The sequence below is a fragment of the Colletes gigas genome, unplaced genomic scaffold, assembly GCF_013123115.1.
Source record: "Colletes gigas isolate AHSC1104 unplaced genomic scaffold, ASM1312311v1 Colletes_gigas_Sc00043, whole genome shotgun sequence".
NCBI lineage: Eukaryota > Metazoa > Arthropoda > Insecta > Hymenoptera > Colletidae > Colletes > Colletes gigas.
This window is the reverse complement of record NW_025106672.1, coordinates 599,832-624,686: the sequence shown is the minus strand read 5'-3', so window position 1 is coordinate 624,686 and position 24,855 is coordinate 599,832. Positions and strand designations below refer to the sequence as shown.

Sequence of the window (24,855 nt, the reverse complement as noted above, 5' to 3'; positions counted from 1 at the left end):
TAGTTTTTGAGGGAGCAAACTATTTCTCGATAAACTTGGGCGTTTTGTCGTAAATGGTGGTATAATCACAGACAAGGTATACGAGTAGACCTTTCACCACAGACGCAGTGAGGGACATTCGTGGGAATTTTGGTCATGCGCTCCAGTGCGCATGATCACTGCCGTATACGTAACTAGAATTTAGGGTACCGTTGGATCCCAGTAAGGAACAAAATTTAAGTAGAGTATTTAAGGCGAGCATTTGAAGTAGAAAGTTCAATTTTCTACAAAACATGGAGCAATCATTTGTCAATAAATAATGTTAAAATCAACTTATCGAAGATCCAATACGTATTTCTCTAACTACTATTTTTGAATAAATATTTTTTTTACACGCTTAACGACATGGTTAATAACATTCTTACTTTTCCATCCATCCAAAAAAAAATCGCAAGAAAACGCTTTATTTCAGATTTTTACAGTAATCTTACCCCTTAAGCTAATATTAAACTAAATGAGGTGTCTGCTAATAAAATGTTGGAATTCCCAACGGGCCCCTTACATGCACCTTTTTTGCGCTAAAGATACATCTATGGTAGCGGACGACAGGTAGTTGTGACGTTAGCTTACGCATGCGCAGAGAGGAATCCCACGAGGGAAAATTTCAGTGCGCATGACCAAAATTCCCACGATGTCCATCACTGGTCCGAAGTGCATCCGCGCTCACTTCGGGCAGCTTCGGTGAATCGAGAAAGTGGGTTAGTTTGGTTAGGTGTCAGTTTGTCTTTCTCGACTCTCCGAAACTTTACGAGCTCACTTACGCGTGATGTGGCATAGTGTACGGAAGTGGAATGAGGAGTTCCCGGTGCACCGAGGGCTCCTTCTGACGTCACTGCAGGTGGCACGATTGACGGTCTTGTGATTCGTGCCAGTGAACCTTGTGGTTCTAACAAGTTGCAATTGTCATTGACGAAGATTGTGTCGTTGAACAAAATCTGAAACGATGACAAATAGATAAAATAACTTCAACAGGTATTCCATGTAAGTCACTCAATCCATGTTTCGAATATTTAAACATAGTTTTCATTCTCCGAGCGAAGAATTCTACCAATCACATCAATTTCCATCGCCACGTCTGTCTTTTTATTAAATATTTTCGTTGGTTATTATTGACACGTACATAACCTATAAATATTTGACATATGTACCTCGTTCTTTTCAGAAATAGAATTCTCAATTGTTTCTTTATTAGTTTCGTTGGAGAAATTGGCAATTTTTATAACTGAATTTCAATTTTAATTTGTTATTCCGAGCATAGGGAGGTTTTTAGTACACAGAGAAATTTCCTTAAGTTGTAAACTAAGTTTCAACAAAAAACATAAAAGATATAAACATAGTTTTGAAACTAACTTATGTACAGAAAGTAGGCGAAGGATGGCATTTCCACCATTGGTGAGCTCTACGCCACCTCCACTGGACAATTTTGGGGACTCCGAGGAAGATGAATTTGGCGATTTCACAACTGGAGGCTTAGATGGTAATAACCATTTATCCATCAATTATTTGAAAACCTAAACCATTACATTTCAGGACTGTCTGTGTCGTCGGATTCACCGCACAAACTTGTCACGCCTGTTCAGACACCTGTAGCGTCTCCAAAAGTAAATGGAATTCCAGAAACAAAGGGCTCTCAGACTAGTTTGGTATCGAAAGCACCCAGTCCAGAAGATCTTTTAATCCTGGAAAGAACAGAAAATGTTATAGGTGAAATTAAACTTAAAACAGAAGTCAAGTGCACGAACGATGGGGAAAACACTAACAACATAGAAAATAGTTTTGTGGAAAATAAATTAGAAGCTTTGCCCAATAATTTGGACCAAATAGAACCTGTAAGTCTTGACTTAGGGGATCCGACCGTAGGTCCAGACACAGTACAACCTCTGAACCAAAATTTCTACGATTACGAACAGTTTGAGTCAGAGAACTGGATATCGAGTACGGAAGCACCAAAAACCAGTTACTTGGAGCTTCAAGATACCGAAGAAACTTCCAATGATTTTAATTCCATGTGTAAAGTAGAAAACGCAAATTCTGAAGTGAAAAGTGTGTTGCAATTGGAGGTTGGCGAGTATGTGGATACTGAATCCATCAATGAGAATACGAGGGACGAGTTTGTTGATCAAGCAAAAATAGAGCCTGAGAGTGAAAATGTTGATGTCGGAAGTAATTTTCCATTGTGCTCGCCAGCAACAGAGTCCAGCGACTCCAAGCCTTTTTGTTCAGAGTTTCAAGATTCTTCAGCCGGAACTAGCAAAAACAAAAACGAAGCAATAGAAGATGACGACTTTGGGGATTTCACGAACTTCTCTGATCAGGGCCAGTTGGAAAAGATTGACGTAGCGAAATTACCTGAGAGAGACGATGACTTTGGTGACTTCAGTGATTTCGAGCAGCCAGCGGCAGAAAGTTTCAGTCTGAAGGAGTCGATATCTCGAATAGAAAATAAGAATGTAAGTTCACTAATTAATTCTACAGATTTCAATTTTGCATCATAAAAATTATCTCTAGGCTGCCAACAAGATAGAAGATATAATTGCAACGCTGTTTCCAAACAATTTGGAGCGATGCGAAATCCAAGTCCAGTCGCTGATAAGTCAGACAGATGGGGTTTGGCAGAGTGTCAAAAGTGTGGAAGAAACAAATGCTTTGACGTATCAGTGGGCGAACAGCACGAGCAACAATATGCTCTTGAATTCCCTTGGCATCGACTCTCGTAACATAGTGAGTAAAATCAGTTTGTGTTAGGATTAATTACTAATAGTTGCAGTTGTTTTCAGTTGTTCGGGCCTAGGTGGAACCCTAATGTACCTAGATTCGCTGCGAACCTTGGCTTCACTCCCCTGGAACCCATCAAAGCCACCACAGATGTTCAACCTACAGCTACAATTAATTCTAACTGGGCGCAGAGTTCGATCCAGATGGAGGTGAGCGTTTTTGTTAATCGATGTTTTGTTGTTAGAAGAAAAGGAGATTGAACTTCATTTGTAATTTATGATAATGAAACTCCATTAGGAAGTACCTGCTGCGCAATTCGATTGGAATAGTTCTGGGCTTGTTAACCCTTTAGAAGCTAGTAAGTATTAAACACAACTTTTATGTTCGTATTGCTACTTCATTTCTGTATCATTAATGCTTCTTTTCACAATATTTTGTCAATACAAAAGAATTCTTATTGATGCTATAGCTTTTAGGGAATTGGAAAGAATTTTGTTTCTTGGGAGTTTTTAAAATGGAAAATACTTTTTATCGAGTGTACAAAGAATATTCCCTTTTTAATATTGTAGTTTTGAAAGTATTTCGAGAAATGTTTAGTTTTTACATACTTATAATATTTGTTTTATTCTATGCAAAAGGGTTGAGATGATAAAAAATTGTGAATATTTATACATGTACAGGGTGTCCCACGCAACTGGAACAGGCTATACCTCCTAAACGGTTGGGAATAGAAAAATATGTTAAAAGTCAAAGTTAAATGGTATCAGATGATATGTAATATGCAACTAATTTTATGCACTTTTGTGCATTGGTGTATCAGAAAAATGCAACTGCACCTTTTTTTTAAATGGAAATCTATATTTTTGTATGCACCAGTCGATGTAGTTTCTTGTAATCTACATAAAAGTACATACTTATGCCCTAAACTTATTTGTTAGGAAGTTATCGAAGATAAAAGTTCTCTGAATTATTTCGGTCTCTCAGCAAGCGTTCCAGAGTACTTACATTATAACAAGTGTTCGAACAGTCCTCCATTGCAGTCTAAGCATCTTTCCATCCGTTTCTTGATGTTACTTAATACGTTCCTGAGGTCTCTTTCCGTAATTTTGGATATTTCTTGCTGAATGCATTGTTGGAGCTCCTCAAGATTAGTAATGGGGTGCGAATACACCCTATCTTTTAGAGATCCCCATAAAAAAAAAGTCGAGGGGTGTGAGATCTGGTGATCGCACTGACCATAAGATCGGCCCTTGTGTACTGATCCATTTCGCTGCATAAGTTTTATTTAAATGTCTGGCAACTATCTGTGAATTGTGTACTGGAGCACCGTCTTGTTGTAAGTACCTTATGTTTTGCCATACACTTAGAGGAATCTCTGAATCGTGGAAGAGGACTGGTAGATCGGATTCCAGAAAGTTTAGGTGCCTTCAACCAGTCAATGTTCCGTTAAAGAAATGTGGACTTCTACATAAAAGTACTAACATACTTATGCCCTAAACTTATTCGTTAGGCAGTTATCGAAGATAAAAGTTCTTCGAATCCATTACAATGTTTGTGTTGCTTTACAATGTTTGTGTTGCTTTACAATGTTTGTGCTGCCTTACAATGTTTTGCGACTGCTAATAGTAGTCACTGTAAGATTAAGATTTCCATCGGTAATTATTTACTACTCGTGTGTGATCGTTTGCTGACCCATCCTGAAGAAACATCCTGCCAAGGTGACGACTTTGAGCATTGGCTTGACCAATCCTCCCACCAGTTAACGCTACGTGTTTTCGTCACCTTGGTAGGAAGAGCCGAAGTTAGGTTAAGGGTAGCATTACAAAAGTGCATAAAATTAGTTGCATATTATGCATCGTCTGATACCATTTAACTTTGACTTACAACATATTTTCCTATTCCCAACCGTTTAGGAGGTATAGCCTGTTCCAGTTGCGTGGAACACCCTGTATACTGTAAATTTTACCGCTCTTTATCAATTCTTTTGCTTCGACAATATTTCCATTAATTTGTTCCTGTAGTGTCGTGCATAGCTATAGCAACGTCTCAATTTTTCAACGTTTCAGACTTTTAAACTGGAATGCAAACAAATCGTACAATAAAGAACAAACTTTATAAAAGTTCTGTGTAACTAGAGCATCGATAGTGATAAACACAAAATACAATAACAATAATAGTTTGATTTATTACTGATTTGTGGGACTTTTTTCAATTAAAAAATAAACTTCAACATCCTGGAAAATTGCTTTCTCATCTGCGTTAGATTTAACATAAAACTAACTTTAACAAAACTTCTATAAAAGCCAACATTTATCGCACGTTTCCAAATTTTACAACTATTTATCTTTTATTTCTACTTGAAAGTTCAAAACGTTGAGAAGCTTGTGCACAAAGTGTACTAATAACTGGGTAAATGTTTGACGAACCCTGCGATCTAGGTGGTGGGTTATCCGCTCTTCTACCTCTGGACTTTCTGTGTCCCTTCGATCCCCTGTTAACGTCCCACAGTTCCGTCAACTCTGAATCCTATCGTCGACCAAGTAGCGCCAGGAATCCTAATCGTAAGTGTTTTGCTTGGTATATCCGTAACAGTAGATTAGAAGTTTTCAAAAGCATTCAAATCTTTTCGCTACAAGTATCGTCCTTCCACGAGAAGAAGGCACAACGTGTTTACATCCCCATTCCTGTTGCTGTCCACTGATTGGCTGTTACCTGTGAGTCAGCGGACTGCAACAGAAGTGGAGATGTAAACACGCTGTGCCTTCTTCTTGTGGAAGGACGATACTGTACTCTACGAACTTCAGAGTCAGTATTAAAAACATTTCTTCGACGTGTAACAGATACCTCAGAAGTGAGCGTCAATCGAGAACGGAGCAGTTCAGTGTCGAAAGCAGAGACCGAGTCTCTGGAAAATGAAGCCTTGAAGACGCAGAAACGCTTGCAGCCTTCGAAAATGATAGAACCGTTGCCAGGACCACGTGTGGTGGAATGGAAAAGAAAGACGGAACCCGACTCAGGCCACAAAATTAGAAACAGTGTCCAGAGAAGCGTTCCAATAGAGAAATCCTTCATACAAACTGAAAAACAGTTTGTGTCGAGTGAGAAATCAAGTTTAGCGGATGTTTATCGTGGAAAGTCAACGAACAAGAGGTCCGCAGAGCACGTGGTGGTGGACAGATTTGGTCGTGTGATGCAGATCCAACCGGAAACCACGCGAGTACTCAATAGACTTCCGGATCTCTCTTTCTTGAGCGCCAGGACTCTGTTAATGGATCGTGAACACAAGCAAATCGCTTGTGAACTGGGAGTCGCGAGTCGCAAGATGCCTGGCTGAGTAACGTCGGTCTGAGCGCGAGTTTGGAAGGTCTGGATATCCCTGGATAGATCTAGTGGATGCATCGACGTGCAGTAGAAACGAAGGAGAAAAGACGTTCCGTTAAACCTTTCAAACCCGCGCTTGGACCGACCCAGCTTCCTCCCCTTTCAACACACAGAACTGCTGAAGTATTCGATAAAGTAAAATATTCTGCACCATGTGCATTAAGGTAGGATTTTTCTCGAGAAAGGAAGATTCTCGTGACAATATTGCCTGTAAACAGCGTTTCTCAAAGAACTATATTGTACAGCACAATGTATTACGATTAAAAGTCCATAATTGTTTGGCATTTATTATAATTAGTAGCGTTCCAATATTTTGCAAATTTTTTCAAGAAGAATTACAACGTACAGTGTATTCTTCAAGTAAAAATTTATAAATGCTTTCTTGATATTTGTTTTTTTTATTTAAAGATATCTACGTTTATGTCATTTAATACGAACGTTACTAATTCGTTTTGTTCTGTATCAATATGAAGGAAATATTTGTATCTATTAAAATATCTTAACGAAGCATTCGTATACGCTTCATTGTGGCATTTTACTCGTAGAACGCACTACCAGAGAATGAAAAAAACTATTTGCCTCATAGAGTTACTCTAATTACACCATTTTCTATCTCTTTAACTAAGATACTGGTGATCGAAAGCCTAAACGTTTGGAACAATAAAAATTTTCTGTTAGTTTCTCGCTTCTGTCCAGAATAGTACAAAATACCAAATCTTATTGTATTTCTCGTTTGCAGTAACAAAGTTTTTCTTGAATGTGAATGTAGTACCATACTTCCATGAAAAGAAGGCATAGCGTGTTTACATTCCCACTCCTGTTGCAGTCCGCTGACTCACAGGTATGGTCGAAAACTGTGCCTTCTCATGGAAGGACGACACTCTAGAAAACAGTTTAAATTGGAAATTCGAAAACTAATACAATATTCCTTAGAAAATACTTTTAAAATGTATTAAAATTCACTAATTTAATTATACTTTGTTAATATTCTTCATTGAAATAATCTGCGCAAAATCGAAGTTTGAGAAACGCTGCTCTACGAAGTTAATTTTCTTTCAGTTTGCACAAGAGGTTTTGTTCACGAAATAGAGTCATAATATTCCGTCGTTTAATACTACAATGTTAAAAGTTTCTTTCTTGTGAAAAATAATCTATGATTTCAGTTATCGTAACTGCAAGCATTGCTAAGAAAATGTTATACCGATATCTTGTAAACCTGTCACTGTTTTCTTTACTTAGATTTATTAGCAAAAAAGTTTGCTCGATTTCAAAGCTTAATTTAGAATTTATAAGAAGGTGATGAAGCAAAATATAGCTGAGTTTGATCATCGTTTTTAACAACTTTATAAATCATTTCCAAGCGATACCAAAAATGGGCATATTTCAACATTCTCCTTTCTTTTAATTTCTTTGCGTAAGCTATCTGTAATCAAAATATGTGGACCAATTTATAGTTTACATAGCTCGTAACGAATATTTAGTACAAGTGAGTTTGCGTTTCACCAGTCATATTTTCAGACTCTATTCCGTGGACAAGCGCGAAACAGTGGTGCAGCCAGAAGATATGTAAATATGTGAAACAAGCCATCGTTACAAGTTGCTAGTATTAAAATAATTGGAAACAGAGTCTAAAAAAATTTCTTTTGTTCGTAAATGTCCAATGCAAGCATTATAAATTTTAAACCCTTGCACTATTTTTACGAGTTTGACTCCTGATAAAAATTTTAGGCTAAACTTGAATATCACGAGTCAGGCTTGTTGTTTAATTTTATGTCAAACGTAAATAACACGAGTCTGACTCGTAATCGACATTTCGGGCCAAACATGAATACCACGAGTCGAACTCGTAAATATCGATATTTCGTCGATCGACATATCGTGTTTCGAGTTCCGATATTCGGGATTCTCGATTCGGGTTCTTTCCCGATCATTCGGGCATATAGGTTAGGCTCGGTTTCCTTCGAATTTCAGCGTAGTGCAAGGGGTTAATTTGCAACTTTACTTTTATTACAGTAATAAACAATTAATTTTGCACATGAAGACCAATTCATATCAGTAAAACGTTTTCATATCGTTCCATTGATACATCCAATTTGACATTTGTTCGAATTATAAATATTCTATCCAGTATACCAGTTATTTTATAGAATTTCTAATGAAAACTAGTCTTATTAAAAATTTAAAACCTTTAGATGGATTTTAAAATATGTAGGAGGTTCGAATGCCAGTTGTCGCATTAATTCTGCATCGTTGTACAGAAAACTTAGGAAAAGTGTGAAATGGTGATCATTCCCAGAGTACTATTATACTATTACTATTGTAACTTGTGTGCGCAGCGAATAATAATAGTTAGTCTCATTTACATCATCAGAAATTGTGTGTTTGCGCTCTCTGGCCGCGCCACAGATGCAAGTAATGTTGAATACAATAGATTTAACATTAGCGTTGCATTCAAAGAGAATTGTAATAAATGTAGTGCAAACTTAAAAGAATAATTGTAAAGCGGAACTGTAGATACCGTTCGAGTATTCAGAATTTGGTGAAAGACTTGGAAATAGAAACCATTGGTACAATATTTGATAATCTTTTTAGTTTAGAGTTTATTATAGAATAATGTTTCCAAGCTGGTTTGTTAGAAGGAATTTGTTGAATTGAAAACTTGAGAGAAAGTGTGGACGATTACGGAGAACATTCTAATGTAATACATATTATTTATGAGTATATGCATACATTGTAATTTTTATTTGAAATCTTAACTCCTTGACGTACGATTCAATTACAAGTAATTTTTCAAATATATACTATTTAATTTTGTTTATTAATATGTATATTTTGCTGTAAATAGCATTGTACAGGGCATAACTATATCATTGATTGGAATTTTTCAGTGTATTCTGGATAAATAATGGCTTTCAAGTATAGTTTGTTCAAATTACATTGATTTAAAATGTAATACAACTGGTAAAAGTGATTAGTTTGAATTAAATTGTAAGAGACACAGATTATAGTGACGAACACTTTATAACGACCGTTTAAAATAGCAATCCTGAAGCGTTATCACACTGTGAATGTTCAGAAAGGGATAAATCATTTTCTTGAATTAATTTTGATCGCAGAATGCTTTTGTTACGAATGAATATCTTCTTTGCAAGTAGTATTTGTAAATTATGACTTTGTTTATAAAACTGAGTAGTACAAAAAAAAGTTTATGCTTGGACTTTTATTTTTCTTCTAACTCGTGTTGTAAATTGGAAGTAAATAGAAGCGGTGTTTTCAAGTTCAAAGTATAATAATATGTTAGTTGAACAAGATTTTGTAGAACATTATTTTAGAAATTATCAAAATGGAAAGTCTTTGTTAAAACTGAAAAATTTTTTAATATTTTGTCAGTAAATAAGGAAAACCACGCTTGACTATGAAAATACATATTTTTTAGACGATAGTGTTAATATTACATGTTTACCATTTTACAGTAATTTCGACGATATTAGTGTTATTCGAATCTTCAAAAGTATTAGGGTTTATTTATGATAAACATTCTAGAATGTGTCGCAGTTACGACCACCGGTGATGGACGCTTCGAGAAATGCAAGAAGAAGCAGATTACTGACTTATCAACGTATGTATCTTAAGTTATCGACGTTGCCATGATCGATAAGTTATCTCTTACAAATAGTATTGGAAAGTGAAAATTACACAGAAATTTCACTATTAAATTTATTAAAGGATAGATTGCTAGAAAGAAGAATTATATATATTCGAGTAATATTTCTAGAGTGAAAATATATGCCGGTTTTCTTTACTATCACAGAATTGGGATGCATGGAAATATGGTACGAAATTTATTAATAATATTTGATGGAATTAATTGAATAAATATTAAATTTGTGTGAATAGTTGGCGAAAGAACCTAAAACGTTAAAAATCTAAGAAGAATATATCGAAACATACGGCTCGTCGTGTAAGTACAAATAGATTTAAGCTACTTTTTAAACTTCATTTGAACAATAAATTTTAGGTTATATTGAAGATTTTAAAGGCTATAATTAATGTTACATTATCATTAATATTATGACTGGGATTTATATTACTTGGACGATTAATAAATTTGTTTACCTTAAAATTAAAATTTTGTGTAATTTTTATATTTCAATATACTATAAATATCGAAGAAGGATTGATCGAGCTAATTGAAAATTCGTTGTCAAGGAGTCTCGTCAACAAGCTCGGCCAGTCTTCGTTGGACGATTATTTAACTGATTGATTTTTCTTTGTATATGCTTAAATTAGAAAGTAAAAATTGCAGAAAATTTTTAAAAAAAATTCAGATTTATCAAAGGTAAGATCGCTTGAAAGAAGAAGTAATTATATTCGAGTAACTTTTGAGATAGAAAATATATGGCGTTTTTCTTTGCAATCGTAGGATTGAGATGGATGGAAATTTATTAATAATATTGGAATATTTAATTAAACTAAATGAACAAATATTAAATTTCTATTTATTAATCGTCAAGAGTTCGCGTGAATAGTTAGCGATCGTAGGCATCGCTATACGTCAGTCGGAGTCGCGCACCGACTGGTACGGCCAGGTACCAAATGCCACAAGGTCACCACTCCGGTGTGCCCATGCGCACTGACGAACAAGATGGAGGGGGAGAAGACCTTTATTGTGAAGTTTTGCACCCGTGAGCTACGCAACCAATGAACAGTGAAATAACAGGTGAAAGAACACACGCGTCGCGAAGACGCTGCGCTGTTCCCGGCGGGAATAAATTTTTCTAAATTGTCCACCGCTTACGAAGAATTCAAATGATTCACAAAACCTTCTCCGCGACGGCGCGTCGTGGTACCGTGCAACCGGTATCTTTCATTTTTTCTCCAAACGATACTGTAATAAATACCAACATGATCTCTAACAATTCTTTCTGCATTTAAGTAACATGTAGACTCCCAAATTTTAATATCAATTAATCGATTCACTGTGCAAGCTTTTACGTGTATTTCATTTACGCAATGGCAAGTCAATTATTTGCTGAATCAACTGTTTTTCTTTTTTATCGCCTTGAGCAATGCTATAGCCGTTGCATATGCGCGTATACGTGATAAAATTACCGATTCGATCATTTTTGACATTGGAAATAAATTGTAAAAGTATTTCTACTTTACAAACTGTTACAAGAAAGAATCGTAAATCTGCATTTTAGTGATTTTTTAAAAGGAATGCAGATCAAGGGAATTTAAAATAATACAGTAGAGACCCGGTTCTCCCTCCTCTCTAATTCCTTCAAATTTCATGTCAATTGGAAATATAGGTTTCTAAATCTAATAAAATAAATGGTTCGGAAATCTCATAAACAGTTTATTCACCAAACTGCCAGGGGTTGTAACGCAGAATTATCAGCCATCTCAAAGGTCTCCCTTATCTTCGAGGATGAGTCTTTGTCGACCCACGTCTATCCCAAGTTAATTGCCCGTGTTGGAATCCGGATGGTCATGTAATGCTCCTTTTGTATTATAAGAGTTTATTCATTTACGTTCAATTCACGTCGAACTCAACTATGAAGAATAACGGAATTTGACTCTTGTACAAGGCGTAAACACCTGTAGACCTCTTGTGCAACTTTGAAACCCTGGGCCCTGCGGTGCAGGGATATACAGGGTGTCTCAGCCACCCGTGGGAAAAATTTTAATGAGGGATTCTAGAGGCCAAAATAAGACGAAAATCAAGAATACCAATTTGTTGATGGAAGCTTCGTTAAAAAGTTATTGACGTTTAAAGTTCCGCCCATACAGAATTTTTTTCTCGAAACTGCGTAGGATTTCGGGGGCATGTGTAATGATAAAAAATGATTGTAATTGACCCCCGCAACCAAAAATAATTTTTTTAGTACGATTTGTAAAATTTTTTTTTCACCAAAAAGTTTCAGCGTCTACCCGATTTTTTTTCACTAAAGTGGATAGGATTTCGGAGGTATGTGTATTCATAAAAAATGATTGTAATTGAACACCGTAACCGAAAATAATTTTTCCAGAACGATTTGAAATTTTTTAATTTAATTGTTAATAACTTTTTAACGGAGCGTCAAACGAAAAATTGATATTCTTGATTTTTGTCTTATTTTGGCCTCTAGAATCCCCCATTAAAATTTTTCCCAGGGATGGCCGAACACCCTGTATATGTCTTAAGGTTTTTTAGGTGTCCGCCTCCGATTGTTCTGAATTTTGTATATGTTTTAAAGGACCGAAAAATAAGATATACGTATTCTTCTATATCGGCCCGTTTTCATATTTAGAGGGTGAAACGACCCCCTAAAGTTTCAGCTACAATAGACTATCTGAAAAATTATCATAGATAGAAGAAAACTTCTCAAGGAAAAGTTTCATGGTTTTTTATGTACATACAAATGCTGGTCATCAATTTTGTAAAAAAATAATTTGTTTATAACAAAAAATTTGTTTATAACATTATTTTAAAAGAAATCACAATTTACATAATAACAAAAAAGAACACAATTTCTTTTCTGAATCCATTGATATATCACATAGTATGTTTTCCTCTTACAATTTTGCGTATTTCAATATTATACAATATGTGTTGCGAAAAACATCGGGTCGCGGTCATATCAGATATGACGTGCGGTCGATGTCTTTCTTGGGGCGATATTTTTTGGCAAACAACATATATGATCAACTACACGTTATTTCTTTCTTTCTTTCTCACACTGCAATCATATGCATATGCATATCATATGACCAGGGAAGTTCTGTCGATCAAGCATGAGATATATCATTTGACTCTAAATAGGTATTAACGCCATAAAATACTATCAGTGAATGCATAAAGAAGAGGTTCTTATTACGCACTAAACAAGCAGTAAACAATTAATCATATATGTATATATAATTCTTTAAACTATCATTCATGCCCTCTGCACTTTTTTATCGTCATTATATCGTATGGAACGTCAGTTTATATCTTTGTACGCTCAACAATAGCAGTGTATCAACTTATGAGTTATTTTTTGCGAAGCTGTACTCTATATCCCAACTTCCCCATATCCCAGTCGTCTAAGACAGAAAAGCTAAGCTCCTTTCCTTTTCCGTTCTACGAAATTCTCCGAGTTGCTACCCGCATCAAAGGCAGCGGCACAAACTGAAAATCATTTAAATCAGTTAAGTTGTACTTTTCCAATCACTTGTTGTCATATGTATATGTATGTTGGTTGCCGGCCACTACGACTTCATAGAAACGGAGGATGCAACGGCGATCGTCCATTGACGCAGATGCGCTACTACGTCCGCATACAGACCTAACCCAGACCTTTTATCGTGGTGAATTCCTCATGGACCCCCCAGCTCCCTGGGGGGGGAGCCGGGGTAGTGCCGGACTCCTACCGACTAAAACACCACGGTGACCGCCTGCGCCCAAAATCTAGGGGAAGTCACGGGAACCAAGAACCTAACCCAGACCTAACCCAAACCTGTATGTACGTATAGACAGAATTCAATCTAGTGATAACAATAGTTTTTTGCAAATATCTTAAAAACTAAATCTGACTGATTTTTTCGAATGAAATATTTATTTAAAATATTGTCCTTTATAGCATATTTAAAAATGAACAATATCTATGAAGAGGAGTATGAAGAGAGTTACTCATCCCTTAGTAACTACAAAAATTTGAGGTTGAACCTTTAACATTAGCGCACAACGTTGACCAAGATGTTTTACAGGTTTGTACTGTTTGGTCGAGATATGCTGTCACGTAGAATAGACAACAGATATCTTATAGTAAATAAGAGGCTTGTCTCCAACAAAATGAAGGCAGTTAACGAAGATACAACGGAAAATTTAGGGTACAGAAATTCTCTTTTCCTTGTGTTCGAATTAGTTTTACCAATATTGGAATAGTTTCTCTGTTTCTTGGCTTTCTGTTTGGAAAATTATTTTTAAAAATAGTTTTTTAATTTACCAAAATTTTATCAAAAATTTGTAAATTCTGCGGCAGAATTTCGAAATAATTTTGTTTACCGGCATCGTGTATAGAAGGAATTTGAGGAAATGCAAATGAAAGTCGGAAAGATTTCATGTCTGTTAGGATGGCAGAAGGAGCCATGAAAGCTTCGAAGGGACCATGTTCCACGGGTCAGGTAAGTTTATTTTGTTTACGTTCATTTCCGGCGAGTATGTTTCCACGAACAGGTAGAAAACGAGCTACGTATTTATGGTCGAATGTCTGCAGAATAGTGTCAGATATACAGGGTGTTCGGCCACCCCTGGGAAAAATTTTAATGGGGGATTCTAGAGACCAAAATAAGATGAAAATCAAGAATATCAATTTTTCGTTTGACGCTCCGTTAAAAAGTTATTAACAATTAAATTAAAAAATTTGAAATCGTTCTGGAAAAATTGTTTTCGGTTGCGGGGATCAATTACAATCATTTTTGGTGAATACACATACCTCCGAAATCCTATCCACTTTAGTGAAAAAAAATCGGGTAGATGCTGAAACTTTTTGGTGAAAAAAAAATTTTACAAATCGTACTAAAAAAATTATTTTTGGTTGCGGGGGTCAATTACAATCATTTTTTATCATCACACATACCTCCGAAATCCTACGCAGTTTCGAGAAAAAAATTTTTTACCAAAAATCTAATTAGGTGCCTAAATTTTTCGATGAAAAAAAACAATTTCAAATCGTTCTGGAAAAATTATTTTCGGTTGCGGGGGTTAATTACAATCATTTTTGGTGAATAGACATACCCGCGAAATCCTACCCACTTTCTAGAAAAAAATTCGAGAAGGTGTGAAATTTTTCGACGGAAAAAAAAACTTCAAATCGGTTTGGAAAAATTATTTTCGGTTACGGGAGTTAATTACAATCATTTTTGGTGAATAGACATACCCCCGAAATCTTGCGCATTTTCGAGAAAAAAATTCAGTACGGGCGGAACTTTAAACGTTAATAACTTTTTAACGTAGCCTCCATCAACAAATTGGTATTCTTGATTTTCGTCTTATTTTGGCCTCTAGTATCCGCCATTAAAATTTTTCCCAGGGGTGGCCGAACACCCTGTATTAAGAAAACGAAACAAAAGTATTCCAAAAGATCTTGAAATTACTAAACAACTTAAATTTGTCGATTGGGTAAACAAAAAAGTGACATTATAATAAATAATTCGCTGAAATATTAAAAGCTTGTTGCAATCCACCAATTGCAAATTCAAGAGAAATAAGGATACAGATTATTATACGTACAGGGTGTTCGGCCACCTTTAGCAAAAATTTTAATGAGCGATAGTAGAGGCCAAAATAAGACGAAAATCAAGAATACTAATTTGTTGATGGAAGCTTCGTTAAAAAGTTATTAACAATTAAATTCAAAAATTTCAAATCGTTCTGGAAAAATTATTTTCGGTTGCGGGGGTCAACTGCAATCATTTTTGGTGAGTACACATACCTCCGAAATCCTATTTACTTTCGAGAAAAAAAATCGAGTAGGTGCTGAAATTTTTCGACGAAAAAAAATTTTTCAAATCGTTCTAAAAAAATTATTTTCGGTTGCGGGGATCAATTACAATCATTTTTTATCATTACACATACCTCCAAAATCGTACGCACTTTCGAGAAAAAAATTCCTTACTGAAAATCCAATTAGGTGGCTAAATTTTTCAACGGAGAAAAAAAATTGCAAATCGTTGTGGAAAAATTATTTTCGGTTGCGGAGGTCAATTACAATCAGTTTTTGTCATTAGACATACCCACGAAATCCTGCCCACTTTCGAGAAAAAAAATAGAGAAGGTGTGAAATTATTCGAGAAAATTAAAAAATTGCAAATCGTTGTGGAAAAATTATTTTCCGTTGTAGGGTTCAATTACAGTCATTTTTGGTGAATAGACATACCCCCGAAATCTTGCGCATTTTCGAGAAAAAAATTCAGTAATGGCGGCACTTTAAACGTTAATAACTTTTTAACGAAGCTTCCATCAACAAATTGGTATTCTTGATTTTCGTCTTATTTTGGCCTCTACTATCGCTCATTAAAATTTTTGCTAGAGGTGGCCGAACACCCTGTATATGTTTTCTTGACCTTTGATTCGGAAATGTAAGGATTTATGTTTAATTAGGGCAAAATTCGAAGTACAAAGCATGGATTATCTAAATATTCTTGTATTAAAGAGGTATTCTATCCTAGATACACGTTTTCAAAATTTTCTTTGTGACTTTTTCTTTTTAAACCGTACATTGTTTTATATTGGAATCTCACACATACGTTTATATTTACACGCGTTCACATAGTATTTTTTGCAAATAAAAATAATGGAAATTCTATCAGCTAGAGTTCATTAGAACAAGTTCCATTGAAAAAAAGTGTTTCCGTAGCCGACATCGTTTCAACCGTCCTGTTAATGTGAAAGAAACGGGGGGAAAAGTATATTCATTAATGACGGCACTTGAAAGTTAAAGTTTCGGTATTTTAGTGTTTTTATTCATGTATAGAATATTAAAAAGAAATCGGAATACCCCGTTTTAATGGGCAATGATTTTGTCCGTTACTGTATCCAGTCTCGAAATGCCATTACAGGTACTTACAGGACTCGTCACACGTGGTCCATAGGATTATGCGCATGCGCAGTGATATTCCCAGGCGTAACCCTGCGCGAGAGAAGACTGCGCGCGACGGAGTCAGTCGTTCGCTGACCGCGGCCGCGTGAATTTTGTACGCGCGAGCCATGGACTGATTTGTTTGGAAAAATCGCCCTGGCGCGTTCTTTTTTCTCGTCCTCGGTTTCATTTTTCTTTTCGTGTCCACCCCAACACCGTTCACGGACAAATTTCGCGTGTCGATCGTATCTATCGCCGTGTTACAGAGTGTATCGTTGAGATCCGGTCAAAAGGTTTGGGGAATCCGTGCCGGCAGAACAGTGGAGAGAAAAATTGCAGTGTTAAGCAGTGTGTAGTGAGAAGGACGGTGCGATGGCAGTGGCTGCGGGGCCACGCCGGCCACGCACGCTCCTCCTTGGTGATGAACTCGCTTCCGGGAATAGTTTCGGAACGAGACTGTGCACGGTCCTCGCCGGACTTCCGTTGATCCTCGCCTTCGTACAGGTTGCCGCCATCAGGCTCGGTATGTGTTCTTTTTTCATTATAGGTATCAGAAGAAGTCTGCTGTCACGAGAACAACGTACTACATACGTTGTTCTCAGTGGACTTTTTCTGAGCAAGGCATAGTACTTTCTTATCACACAAAAGTAAACATTCGAGATGAGTCTTTGAGGCGTTTGAACAAGTTTCGACCTGCATCGACTAATACTTCGATGTAAGCTCATTCCACTTAAAAAAAAATGGTTTTTTTGCTAATTTTTTGAAGACACGCGATACACTTATTAACATTAGATTTATGGACCCTGTAAATTTCACAAGTTTCCATATTTTAGGTTAGAGAATTCGAAAATATTATTTCCTAGGAACTTGTATTAAATTGGATTGATGTAACAATTTGAATTAAAAGAAAAGCCAGATTTTAATTGTAACATGTGATACAATTTTAACAGCGATTGTTGAGCCTTCATTTCCGAGGAAAACTTTTTAATTCGATGAGTTTTTAGCCTTACAATACGTGTCAACTAATACCGATTCTATAAAGTCAGGACGCTTACACTCTCACTCGCCTTTGTTCCCCTGGATAAATGGAGATCCGTTTACTTAGGTGAACAAGAGGCAATTGAATCCCCCCCATTCGTATGTACTTTTGTACATATTTTGATTCAATTATTTTTGTATAGCTTCTTAAAGTTTCACCTTATTCTTATTAGAAATTGTAACCGTTCTTTCTTGTAAGGCTCAACTTTCACTGTTGATAATCAAAGTTAGGAGTTTACTGTAGATTATACTATGATGCAATCGAGACGATGTTACTTGTGTGATCCTTTCCAAGGTCATTGCGGTACTCCCCAGTTCAAAGCTACATAAATTGTTGCTTTATTCATCCACAAAAATCTTTGGTTGAATCTGAAAAAAGAAATTCTTAATCAGTGTTCTTGGTACACGTAAGAAAATATAGTATTTCTTAATACAGTTTTAAAACTGTATTAATTAGCCCATGGATTATAATACTATTTTAAAGAATTTCTCTAACAAATGAAATAACTTACCAATATCTTTACTATTAATTAATGAAGATAGCATTTAACTGAACATGGTCGGTAAGACTTGTTTCACACGAGGATACTTGTGTGCGATCCAAGTATGATTGAATATCGATCGTACGTGTAATCTAATGAGAGCGTTCAGGCGACGATTCTTTCTAAGTTTTTGACACGTATCCCCCACACGGTATCACGCACAACTATAATCGTGCAAAAAAATCTCTAACTTTTTTTTATATATTTCCCATTTATTGATAAAATAGTATTTTATGCAGAGCTCGCGGTAACGTAGGCAAGTTACGAGCATGATTAATTTTTTTTTTACATTTTATTTGAGCTTTCTTAAATTGGGTCGATGATTGTAAGTTAATTATAAATAAATAAATAAATAAATATACAGGGTATTCGACCACCCCTGAGGAAAATTTTAATGGGAGATTCTAGAGGCCAAAATAGGACGAAAATCAAGAATACCAATTTGTTCATGGAGGTTTCGTTAAAAAGTTATTAACGTTTAAAGTCCCGCCCGTATTGAATTTTTTTCTTGAAAATACGCAGGATTTCGGGGATATGTCTATTCACCAAATATTATTGTAATTGACCACTGCAACCGAAAATAATTTTTCCAAAACGATTTGAAATTTTTTTTTTCCGTCGCAAAACTTTACACCTTCTCGAATTTTTTTCTAGAAAGTGGGTAGGATTTCGGGGGTATGTGTAATGACCAAAGATGATTGTGATAGGTCCCTGCAACCGAAAATAATTTTTTTAGAACGATTTGAATAAAATTTTTTTCCGTCGAAAGATTTCACATCTTCTCCAATTTTTTTCTGGAAAATGGGTGGGATTTCGGGGGTAAGTGTATTCACCAAAAATGATTGTAATTGAACCCCGCAACCGAAAGTAATTTTTCCAGACCGATTTGAAATTTTTGAATTTAATTGTTAATACTTTTTAACGAAGCCTCCATCAACAAATTGCTATTCTCGATTTTCGTCTTATTTTGGCCTCTAGAATCCCCCATTAAAATTTTTCCCAGGGTTGGCTGAACACCCTTTATATGTATATAGATATTTATTTATTTCTAATTAACTTACAATCATCGACCCAATTTAAAATTTGAAAGCTCAAATAAAATATTAATTGAAATATATAAAATTTATTATATATTAATTGTGAATTATATATTCGATAAATCTATAAATAATTATATATTTTCAGACTCGTAATATATTTTAATCGATGTGTATCGATTTCAAGATTAATAGATATATATATAATTGTATATTAAATATATATTCATCTGTAAGTGAAAATCCCAAGGAATGGTTAACGGTTGGATTATGCTATTCGCGATCTAATTCTGGTGTTGCATACTAGCTAGTCGAGATTGCGGTCGTTTTTGTATCGAAGCATCACTATAGCTGCTTTCTCCCCCCACACACACACACACGTGCGCGCGCGCGCTAGTCGAGCGACTTATAGCGTGCTTTTCCTCGACTGTCCGACTTTTTAAAAATCCCTCCTTGCTCGAGAATGCAGCTAACTAACGAATCGAGTTGAATTTACCGTTACCCCGTTACCGCGCGACTTCCATTTCACGTAATAAGATCCTAATCCCTAAGATTTAACACTTTGACTGCCACGTCACGTATGGGTGACAGGACTTACCATTGTAATACTAGAAAAATTAATTCTCAAGTTAAGACGTCGAGGGAAATGAATTTGCATAGAGTTTGTGAATTCTAACAAAGTTACGAAAATTAAGTACCGAAAAAAATTTTAGGTTATGTAATTTACAATGGTCTAAAATAAAAATTTTACTTTTGCAGAATATTATTATTTGGTGTTAAATAGTTGTTAAAAACTCTGTATCCTTAAAATTAGAATTGTAATCGTTTCTCAATGAGAAGTCTTGTAAAAGTGTCGATTAAATTATAACGTGTGTTTTTTTTTTTTGTGTGACGAAACTAGAGATAATATCAGTAGTCGTGTAATTGTCGATAGGTTTGCACCCGTCAGGAAATGAAACACGTATACACATACTTTCGTTTCTCGAGCTCCGTGAGAAAGCATCGAGGACAAACAATCGCATAGAAACGAGGAAAGAGTTTTCACGAACGAGCAAGCACCATCTTTCGGGTTCTCGAAAAGTTTCGATCGGCTTGCTACACACAAACGATACAAGTGAAACCGGTTCTCGCAAAGATTGCGTGGCCACGCGAATTCTTCTGTGTTTATTTCGTTTGCCGCCACAATCTTCCGAGCCTTCGTCACTTCTCCTTCAAACGGATTAGGGACTTGAGAAAACATGTCTCGACCGCCATCGCAACTTCATAAACATTACTATTATTGCCCAAGCAAACATCCTTTAGTAATTCTTCATAGAAAATAATTATCCGAAAATATCGCGAAACCTTCTTTACCAGCAAAATTTTTTTCAAAGAATTATCAACGAACGGTTAAATACCTTAAATTGAATATAAATTTCTTGTGACGCCATCTTTTTAAATGTATTAAACCGAAAAACAGCCAAGTGACGTTTGAGATGTAGTGTTTGTTAGGTTAACTGTGCTTAACAATTCGTGAAAAAGTTGATAAATGACGTTTCGTCGATTAAATTACGTTTTACCCAATTGCAGCTTGAAGAAGTCGAATGATTAATACGATCGATAGTGCGATGGCGCGTCTAATGTTCCATCCACAGGTCCGGAGTTTTATTGAGAGAGGAAAACCGGTTTTTCGAACTCGTAGTAAACATGAGAATGCTCCGAATTCTCGAGGATTCTCATACCCAAAGTTCCTTCTAGTCTTTCAAGAAATTTTCCAATCCTAAAATCATTGAAAGAACTAAAAACTTTTAGCCAGGATTTTCAAAGTTTCAATTAACCTAACAAATCGCGAGGAGAGAATGGTAATTGAGAAAACGATTTCATGAAATCTTGGGCAGTCCGTTAAAATTGTGACTTGCGTACCTCCGCAGCGAACTGTGATTTCTTCGCGGACAAAGGGAGGGGAACTTTCTCCGTCTTTGAACGAAGAAAGAAGGAATCAGAGCTTTGCAAACTCGCAAGCATCTCTCGAACGCGATCCTTGGGTTTCATCGACCCACTTCTCTGTTTCTCGTACTAATAACTGTACCTGTTATCTCGGCCAGCTTACGATACTTGTCGATCACAATGGTGATCTAAATTCTGTGCAACGATAGTTATCGAATTCGTTAAACAAAAATTGTTACTTTTTCTGTTCAAATTTAAATTAAGATGTTCGATGATCGATAATGGTTTACGAGTGTCTTGGACGATGGCGAGTTTAATGATTTTCTATCCGTGTACCGCTATCCTCTTGCGTATTCAGGAAATGTCGTTTCCTTTGACCTCGAAGAAAAAACGAAGCTCGCACATGTATCTATACACATATGTATTTCATTTGCTTAGGCTTTTTTTACGAGGATAGCTTAGGGAACGGGTGGTTGTACAAAAGATTTATTGGAACGACCAATTTTTATCTGTAAATTGAGAAACTAAACTATATCAAAATAAGACGAAAATAAACAATATCAGTTTCTTGACTGAGGCTACGTTAAAAAGTTATTAACAATTAAATTAAAAAATTTCAAATCGTTCTGGAGAAATTATTTTCGGTTACGGGGGTCAATTACAATCATTTTTGGTGAATACACATACCTCCGAAATCCTATCCACTTTCGTGAAAAAAAATCGGGTAGATGCTGAAACTTTTTCGAGAAAAAAAATTTTAACAAATCGTTCTAAAAAAATTATTTTTGGTTGCGGAGGTCAATTACAATCATTTTTGGTGAATACACATACCTCCGAAATCCTATCCACTTTCGTGAAAAAAAATCGGGTAGATGCTGAAACTTTTTGGAGAAAAAAAAAATTTTACAAATCGTTTAAAAAAAATTATTTTTGGTTGCGGGGGTCAATTACAATCATTGTTTATCATTACACATACCCCCGAATTCGTACGCACTTTCGAGAAAAAAATTCCCTACCGAAAATCTAATTAGGCGCATAAATTTTTCGACGAAAAAAAAGAAATTTCAAATCGTTCTGGAAAAATTATTTTCTATTGCGGGGGTCAGTTACATTCATTTTTGGTGAATAGACATACCCCCGAAATCCTCTGCATTTTCGAGAAAAAAATTCAGTATGGGCGGAACTTTAAAAGTTAATAACTTTTTAACAAAGCCTCCATCAACAAATTGGTATTCTTGATTTTCGTCTTTTTTGGCCTCTAGAATCCCCCATTAAAATTTTTCCCAGGGGTGGCCGAACACCCTGCACATGTTCATAATTGTTCATTAGTGTTCAAGAGTGAGAATATCGAGATTAGGTTCTCTCGAACGAGATTTAAACTTTGGCCGGTTGGAGACGTTGCCACACGAGCGTTATACACGGCACACGCATAACCGTAACACGATCCTATTTACTTCAAACGTTTTTACGAGCCTCCGGTTCACGGTCGGCGGACTCTCTGAACTCGTGAAAGGTTTGCAATCGCCGCTATGGATCAAGTTCAACAGTTTCAGTGGAACCTCCAAGGAACAAAGTTGATCTAGTTAATCAGAATCGGACGCGAGTGAAAATTATGCTCGAAACTCCAAGTAAAAATGTAGGTTCGATTTGCTATTCAACCCCTTGACCGACGAGACATCTCGTGAGAATCTCGTGGACCAATATTTATCGTTTCTATAAACTTTCCTAAACTTGGTTTTAGAACGCGGTGACAGAATACGATTTCTTAGTAAGTTTGGTTAGTTTCGTCACTTTTTAAAAATTCGTCTGACATAATCGGACGCGAGTGAAAATCATGCTCAAAACTCCAAGTAAAAATGTAAATTCGATTTGCTATTCAACTCCTTGACCGACGAGACATCTCGTGAGAATCTCGTGGACCAATACTTATCGTTTTCATAAACTTTTCTAAACTTGTTTTTAGAACTCAGTGACAATGATCTCTTAATTTGGTCAGTTTTTTCACATTTTAAAAATTGTACGAGCCACGTAAAAGTATTTAAATTGTATATTTAACAAGAATCTTTCACGTTTCTCTGCCACGTCACCCATATATGGGTGACAGGATTTACCATTATGACACTAGAAAAATTAATTCCCAAGTTAAGTCGTTGAGGGAAATAAATATGAATAGAATTTGTTCGAGAAATAAGTACTGAAACAAATTTTAGGTTAAGTATCTTACAATGGTTTAAAATAAAAATTTTACTTTTGCAGAATATTACACGGTTCTGATCTGGCAGTGAACGTATTGATAAGAAAAAAAGCTGAATGAATATTTAAATAATTTCAAAAGGTGTAAAACGTATGTTGAAGAAGTCCTGACGTTAAAGCGAGCGATTCTGTTTGAAACGAACGGTTGTTGGCCGTAGCTTGGGCGCGAAAATGTCGTCTAGGGAAACTGTCGTAGGCGAAATATATCCTGGCCGATAGGCTTCGAGTCGAGCAAGTCAGCCTGGTTGGCAGGTTCGAGGCTGGCAGGTAAAGTCGGTAGGCGGGCCGAGGTTCATTGACCTCGGCCTAGCGGCCGACTGGATAGCGGGACCATGCCTTCCCGATTCTCTACATTCTCCTTCTGTCTTCTGTAAACCTTTCTTTCTTATTTTCCCTCTATTTATCTCACTTTGTATTTACTTATTTCTTTCTATGTACGTTCCCCTTCTTACGCCCCACCTTGCACAATGTCGTTCGAAGCGCCACCCCGCGTCGATCTTTCGAAAAAAAACTGCCGCCACGGCCGATTGGTGGGTCAGATTTCGCTAAAAATTTCGTAGATTTTCTGTTCGGTGTTTTAGACGTATTTGGATTGGAAAATAATTGTATGGCGGAATGGCTGGATGGTAGAACGAGTTAAGGCTGGAATAAGATGAAGTAATGGCAAAGTAAATCGTCAAAGAGAAAATGAACTGGTTAAAGTTTACCAGCGAGCTGACATTAAGTGTTGCAATTCAGTAAACGGCAATCCAGAACCGCTAGATTCGCGCCATTCGAGCTCTCTTATAGTCCCATGGGTGAAAGTTGTAGTTTCCCACGCGATCGACCCATGAACGAATCAATGGGATCCCTGGGATTTTTACTGTACATACCGTCTCTATACAAATATATATATTTACACAATTGTTCATTCATTTATACGTTTTCATATTATTCTTTGGTTTCAAAACGCGCGTTAGTATATTATTTAATTAACTCCAGTAATTAATAGATACCTAATGTATAATGAATATGTTATATAATATATATATACATATGCTGTATATATGCTGAGCTCATAACCTGCAGCAGAGGTTATAGGATCAGACAATAAAACGACGCATATACTTTTTAGGTTATATTCTAACACTGCACGAATCGTTGCATACATGGTACTAAAAGCTATTCAACTGTTAAACAAAAGATGGCGTGCATGTTTGCCAACATGGAAAAAAGAAATATTTCCATACATGCATGTTCGCCAAATGAGAAACATTTCCAACAATATAAATCTATTAATCTTGAGATCTATAAATATTTATTAATTTACATTGAGAGTTG

General features: G+C 36.0%; 2 protein-coding genes across 4 annotated transcripts in view; both read left to right on the top strand.

Moving 5' to 3' along the window:
- Positions 1 to 815: 815 nt before the first annotated feature.
- Positions 816 to 23,047, top strand: LOC122402988 (aftiphilin). 3 transcript variants are annotated; one of them, XR_006259567.1, is made up of 9 exons: positions 816 to 1,020; positions 1,400 to 1,516; positions 1,570 to 2,489; positions 2,548 to 2,760; positions 2,817 to 2,963; positions 3,052 to 3,112; positions 5,193 to 5,315; positions 5,595 to 8,050; positions 23,037 to 23,047. XR_006259567.1 is itself a non-coding variant. In XM_043406243.1 (8 exons), exons 2-8 carry the CDS (start codon positions 1,414 to 1,416, stop codon positions 6,086 to 6,088), a joined length of 2,061 nt encoding a protein of 686 aa, XP_043262178.1. In that variant the 5' UTR covers positions 816 to 1,020; positions 1,400 to 1,413; the 3' UTR covers positions 6,089 to 8,377. The 3 variants fall into 3 exon arrangements, 2 of the variants coding, with proteins under 2 accessions (XP_043262178.1, XP_043262179.1); XM_043406243.1 differs by lacking the exon at positions 23,037 to 23,047 and having other exon boundaries at positions 5,595 to 8,377; XM_043406244.1 differs by lacking the exons at positions 5,193 to 5,315; positions 23,037 to 23,047 and having other exon boundaries at positions 5,595 to 8,377.
- LOC122402979 (low-density lipoprotein receptor-related protein 2) overlaps positions 16,838 to 24,855 on the top strand; it is a 44,136-nt gene continuing 36,118 nt past the window's right edge. Inside the window, exon 1 of the mRNA XM_043406232.1 lies at positions 16,838 to 17,262. Within this exon, the coding sequence (XP_043262167.1) occupies positions 17,112 to 17,262 (151 nt within the window). The 5' untranslated portion in view covers positions 16,838 to 17,111. The remainder of the gene's footprint in view (positions 17,263 to 24,855) is intronic.

Excerpts from the sequence above, each read along its gene's own strand:
- LOC122402988 (XM_043406243.1), top strand. The coding sequence starts at position 1,414 with ATGGCATTTCCACCATTGGTGAGCTCTACGCCACCTCCACTGGACAAT. Across the intron at positions 1,517-1,569 it reads CACAACTGGAGGCTTAGATG|GACTGTCTGTGTCGTCGGAT; the intron begins GTAATAACCATT and ends ATTACATTTCAG. Across the intron at positions 5,316-5,594 it reads TAGCGCCAGGAATCCTAATC|ATACCTCAGAAGTGAGCGTC; the intron begins GTAAGTGTTTTG and ends GACGTGTAACAG.